A 6,554-nucleotide genomic window follows, 5' to 3' on the forward strand; every position below is an offset into this window, starting at 1 on the left:
AGTTAACACTGTAGCTGCAGTCAGCAACTCACAGTAGCTCACCAGACTTGTACATTATAACCAACTCAAAGAACACAACTGAAAATCTGAGAATCGGCGTATAATTGAATTAAATTGCTACACATAAAACTGATTAGCACCATTTCTTTTGTTTTTGTTTCTTTTCTTTTTTTTTCTTAAACGTAATATGATTGCAGTCACTAGCCATTTCACACACAGAAACAGTCAATTCTGCTAGCGTGAGCGCTAGCTGTTAGCTTAGCGGCTAGCGGACTTTCCGTCCCGTTAAGTCTGCCCTTTTATCCTTAACAAATTAGGTTTTCCCCATTTTTCGTACTCACCGTTGACAGGGTGAAACTCTGAACAACCAAAAAACAACTGCAGCAGACTTGCTTTTACTCCTAGCGATTCGACTTCGGGAACATTCGTTTCTCTGGCACATGGCATTATATGAACAGGAACGAAAATGGCAACACAGGAAATCATGTGATCAAGGTCAACAGCAAGGGTCACTGGGAGCTCATTGCTGATTGGCCAAGTTAAATGACAACAGATAATCTTATTGGTCCACATCTTCCTTTAAACATAAAAGAAAAAAGAAATGACTAAATTGTTTACATTATACATAAAAAAAAAACTACTTTCCACTGCTCTCTTTTTCTAGCTGGGCTACACTTGTCATATGTAATGTCGCTTCATCTCGGGATTTCAGGAACAGAGCAAATTCACTGTGTCATTTCTGCGGCATCCATGAAAACATTTGCTACAGGTATGACCTTTGGCTAAGTTCAGGCAAAGTTTAGTTGGCTGTTTTCTGGGGTAGCTTTCATGCCCTGGATCGTTTTCTCTACTCAGCTTGTTAGGCTAAAAGCAAAACAACACGCTTGGGGGCCAGAGTTCTGGGATGGATGCATGTCAGCGAAGAAATGGATATGTGTGCGTGCTTGCATGTAAGTTTGATTTGCATTGTTCATCCAAAGACAAACTGAACATTAGCTGCTTTCCATTGAGCTAACAAACTCGTTTCATTTACCTCTGATAGGTAAAGGGCTCTTTTTTTGCAGCTTAAGACATACACTTAAGTTGACCTACATACAAAGCAGTTGGTGGTCTAGCTCATCTTAGTAGATATTAAATAATATATTTACTGTTAAAAAATTAAAAATGAGAAAAACCATACCATGAGACGTAGTTGCAAATGTACAAAAGTTTTGTCATTTGTTTATTTGCAGAAACAGATAATGACAAATACTAATGCCCTTTAATCCTGGTATAAGCTCTGAAACCAAAGAAGAGGTGTGAAATGAAAGTGAATGGCGTGACTGCAATGCAGCATCACTTAATTCACACAGGTGCTGTTTACCCACGTTACACAGAATATACATTTCTCTCAGTTGCCAGAAATATAATGAATAAACATAAATGCAATATCTGAAACTGCACAACTAACTTGGTGGGAACAAAAGTTAAGAGATCCTCTTTATTTGGTCTTTAGGTCTCGGTATTTGTACATTCATTATCATATGAATTCAGCAACAGCAGTGATTTATGATTTTTTTTTGCAATATGAATCTTGAACATCAAACTTACATTTTTATCTTGCTGAAGAATATGCTGATCAATATTTAATCATTGTGATTTGAAGAATTAAAGAATTTAAAATATTGTTAAATATTTTGCAGGCATTTCATGTAGGTCTACATACTGCTGTTTGCAGTATGTGCTTGTCTCAAGTAAATAAATCAGCACCGTGGGAGGAATATGTGAATGCAAGTGAGCATATTTCTGTGTGTATGTTTGAGAGTGAGTAGTATAAAAGATGCAGGAGAGAGTGAGAAAAAGTATATTTGTGTTTTTGTGAGAGTTGGAAAAAAATTGCGTTAGGGGAGATAAAAGACTCGGTGCCAATTTTCCTACTATGGTCACACTTGCATAATGTTGAGGGAATCGCACAGAATCCTTTTAAGGTGTCAGCCAGAGTGGAGAGTGGAGTATAACATAATTTACTGGAAAATTATGCACTCACACACACACACACACACACACACAGAGAGAGAGAGAGAGAGAGAGAGAGTCGGAGCCAATGTAGGCAAACTACAAGGTAGAAATTAATGTGTATTGTATAGAATTTAAGCAGAGTGATGGGGACTGATGCACACAGACTCAAATATAACGTAAAGAGGAGTTTTTAACTTGTTTGCAGTTTAACAGTATATCTAATATGAATCACACATTTTGGAGTTTGCTAGACTAGGTTCACAATGTTTAAAAAAAACATTCTGTTTTCCTTATGCAGCGCATTGCTGGAGCAATTCTTTTTGCCTGATTTCGGAATTTCTTTCCTTTCTCTCTGCCTGCTTGTGCTTCCCCTCAGAAAAAGTCCAGTCCAGTCCAAAGAAAACATTGAGTGCATGGACTACACCAGAATTAGATGCAGCCCAATCTGTTGGATTGCATTTTAAAACCAGAGTAAGGCCAGTCCACAGTGTATTCGTGCGATTGTTTAACCAAATAACTTGCATTGCAACTGTTTACCATTTGAAAATGCTATGTTGCACAACAACACAAACGAGTGAGCGATGAAGTCAGCACGATGATGACTGAGGGAGTATGTTTGTTCTGAGAATAACAAAGCAAGAAGTCTGTACAAATACAACTTTATTGAAATGTAGTGTATTTGTACTGAGTTGAAGGGACAAGAACAGCAAATAGGAGAGGCAAACTGATTATGCACTATATGCCAAAATAATGATTGAATAAATAAAACCAACGCTGTCATCCAGTGTAGTTACAAAAATGTGCTGCAGTATAGCTGATCAGGATCGCTTTAAAAAGTTGGTGTGTAAGGAATTTGCTGTGGACAGAATCAAAAACATAGACCTATAAAACATTACACAAAAGCATTAAAAGCAAAATTTGCACATCAGTGTTTTAATGTATAGGTAATAAAAAAACGTTTCATGAAAGAGGAAGCAGACTAGAACAGGCAGCGTACAGTTTGTTCCCAGCGAGTATTTAATATTTTCTTCCACTAGTCATTGCTCCCTAGTTTCCAGTTTCTTGCATCCTTCTACACTTTAGCTAGGAGATTTATTACTTAGCCTACTGAGTTTGTAAAAATGTTCCCATTTTTCTCACCAATGGTATAGCCCATTAGGCATAGCATCACCAAGCAGCTTATTTCACTTGACAGCAAGGACTCTGGTCAGGACAGTGTAATACTTGGGGAAGTTCAGGCAACTCCCCAGATTACTTTGCTCATGTCGCTTGGTGAGTGATTGCTGGCTTAAACTGAGACTGACAAAGGTAGTAGCTTATTGTCTGAACCGTTCAGCAGAATGCCAAAGTTTCAAGTGTGATAAAGGATGTTCTTCAGGACTAACTGTTTGTTGGCAATTTAGTTTCAATTAGCTTCAAAAGAAACACTTTATGTTTACTGTCTGGTTGCTGTAGCATTGCTTTATTTGGAGGCTGACCAATTATAAACCATACCTGCAAGGAGTTAGTTGAATAAATGTCCTAATCAAATGTTCTAATTGATGACCAGCAAGTATTCAGAATCAGTCACATGTGTTAATACAGCACCAAAAAGTGGACATCCCAGCAGTCCACTCCCAGAATCAGATTTTCAGATTGTGCAATGCTCAGAGGGCCTCTGTTAGCATGTTAAATCAGTTTTCAGTTTTCAGTTTTATTTGTCATATGCAAGTTAGCACAGGGTCAACATTGCAATGAAATGTGTTTGACGAGCAGCAGTCATTCAGCAGCATGATACAGTAGAAGAAAATGTAATAAAATATAATAAAATAAAATAAAGTAATAAAAAATAGAAAAATAGTAAGGAGCAAAATATTAGAGAGACGTGGTAAAAGAGAAAAGATGACTAAATATATATGTATCTATAAATATAAATATATGTACACTAGTGATTAAATAAGAAAATCTTGAAAAGAAATATGACGGAGGGCAGATGGGATATTGCACAGAAATGAGCAGCAGAAAATTACAGTATTGCACTTTTAAATATAAATATCAATAACAATAAAGTGGAGTGACCAGTTCAGATTAAACAGAGTACTTGTGAAGCTGCAGGTAGCTTCTGAGTGCGTCCTGTGGACTGTGTTGTGTGTGTTTAAGTGTTGTGGTTGAGGTGTCGTATGGCTTGGTGGTAAAAACTGTTTTTGAGTCTTGTAGTCCGAGCAGACAGGCTCCTGTAACGTCTGCCAGATGGTAACAAGGAGAAGAACTGAGGTGGCTGTGGTCCTTGCTGTGTGCTTTACGGAGGCATCGCTGGAGATAAATGTCCTGAATGGCAGGAAGCCTCGTGCCAGTGATGTGCTCTGCTACCTTCACCACCCTCTGTAGTGATTTACGGCTGCTGGCAGAGCAGTTTCCGTACCAAACTGTGATGCAGCTTGTCAGCAAGCTCTCAATTGCACACCTGTAAAAATTTGAGGTGATGTTGGCGTTCATGCCAAACTTCCTCAGCCTCCTCAGGAAATAAAGCCGCTGGTGAGCTTTCTTGATAGCAGTGTCTGTGTGAAGGGTCCAGGAGAAGTCCTCTGTGATGTTGACTCCAAGGAACTTGAAGATACTGACCCTTTCGACCTTGACACCGTTGATGTGGATGGGGCCTGTTTGTGAGGAAGTTTAGAATCCATCTGCAGATTGGTGTTTCCAGCCCAAGGTCGACGAGCTTCGTGGCAAGTTTTGAGGGGATGATGGTGTTAAATGCCGAGCTGTAGTCGATGAAGAGCATCCTTGCATATGTATTCCCTTTCTCCAGGTGAGTGAGGGTGGTGTGCGTTGCGAGGGCGATGGCATCCTCTGTGGCTCTATTTGTCCGATAGGCAAACTGAAGAGGGTCCAGTGTGGGAGGAGCAGATGTGACCTTTGACCAGCTGCTCCAGGCATTCATGATGACGGATGTCAGTGCAACAGGACGGTAGTTCTTGTTCTTAATGGTATAATTAAAAAAAAGACTGAAAAAGTTTATCTTGCTTGGAATAGCTGTAAGTAAAGTTTATTTATTTATTTATGAAGCGCTTTTCACAGACAGTCAAAATGCCCTGTACACAAAATAAGTCAAATAAATATGAATATTAAGCGTTATAGCCAATATAAAGATATGATAAGACACAATAAAACAAACATGTAGCTTAAAACCAGACTGATCCACAGACTGAAAGGCTCTGTGCCCTCTGGTCTTTAATTTGACTGCTATGAAGGAAGACAGCAAGTAGTGCATACTCTGTAAGGAGCTGAGACATGTAACATGGAGTCTGGTCATTTAGTACTCCATATGTTAATGCAGCAATTTTAAATTGAATCCTAAAAACTACTGAGAGCCAGTGTAAAACATATACAACAGGAGTGATGTATGCTCGCTCACTAGAATGTGTTAATTAATAATAGTCTGGTCGCAGCATTTAATAGAGGAAGCCTATTCTCTCCAAAAGAAACATGGTGGCATGACTTATTTTTGCAAATCTGCATCTGAACAAACACAATAGATGACGTCCTTTGTATATACAAGAATATAATGCAGATGTTTGGCTATAATGCCATACCATAGCACTGTATTTGTAAAGCAATTTGAACCCTTTAAAGCCGGTCAGAGCAGGCACGCTCCGTTTTGCGTAACTATTTTTAAATCCCGGTAGAACTGCAACCATGTAAGCTAGCGCAATAATTTTTTTTTGCCTATGAAACCGGAGGAGTTGTACTTACATCTTATGCCATCAGCTTTGTCCTAGGTCACGGTTTCCTTCCACATATAGCTTAGCAAAAATTGCATATAAACCACTTGCAGCAACAGAAACATAATATTCCAGAAACACGCTTTGCCGATCCGATCAGCTGTTCGTAACACTTCCTAGTCGGAATAGACATCAGCGCGAACTATCCCATGTCCGCCATTGCCTGCCCGAAACCGGAAGTGGTGTCATTTTCGCAGAAATGTAGTTTTTACCTTCAAGGCCTTATAAGCCTATCCGGTCTTTAAGTGATGACGTGACGAATCCTACTTCCGGGCCTAAAGTAGTCTGCCTTTAACCCTTTAGAGCCAGTCGGAGCGGACACGCTCCATTTTGCGTAACTATTTTTAAATCCCGGTAGCACTGCAACCACGTAAGCTATACAATGGGCTCACATCCTCATTTGTGACAGTGTTTCAGTTGGTAAAAGTAATGCTTTGACATGAATTGAGTTGCGATTTGGGGAAGGCCTCGAAGGGGCCTGGCAGATCCCTATGCACTAAATAGAAATGAAGAAGTTAAAGAATTGGAAACAAGGAAGGAGGGTGGGGCACGTAAACGAGAATGAACACCTTGCAAAATTAGGGGAACCTATGTCAATGACAACCGGAAGAAGTGTGTTTGGACGCGTGGTCTTGCTCCTGAAATTCCAATACGGAATCTCCAAAACATACGAGACGAACACAGGCCAAAGGGTCAAAGAGCTGTAGAAGTTAAAGAATAAAGAATACAGAAGAGAACAAGAGTAATAAAACAACATCAAAATGATATATGGGAATATGACAGTAAATACTAAAT

At 39.3% G+C, this 6,554-nt stretch overlaps 1 protein-coding gene across 3 annotated transcripts in view; it reads left to right on the forward strand.

Moving 5' to 3' along the window:
- The first annotated feature begins 905 nt into the window (after window positions 1-905).
- The window catches only part of tbxa2r (thromboxane A2 receptor), a 20,760-nt gene continuing 15,111 nt past the window's right edge, over window positions 906-6,554 (forward strand). For all 3 annotated transcript variants that reach the window (XM_013910147.1, XM_013910148.1, XM_013910149.1), the window contains exon 1: window positions 906-950. In XM_013910147.1, coding sequence (XP_013765601.1) covers window positions 909-950 — 42 coding nt within the window. In that variant the 5' untranslated portion in view covers window positions 906-908. The remainder of the gene's footprint in view (window positions 951-6,554) is intronic.

Source organism: Pundamilia nyererei, unplaced genomic scaffold, assembly GCF_000239375.1.
Source record: "Pundamilia nyererei isolate P.nyererei 1_Seehausen unplaced genomic scaffold, PunNye1.0 scaffold00036, whole genome shotgun sequence".
Taxonomy (NCBI): domain Eukaryota; kingdom Metazoa; phylum Chordata; class Actinopteri; order Cichliformes; family Cichlidae; genus Pundamilia; species Pundamilia nyererei.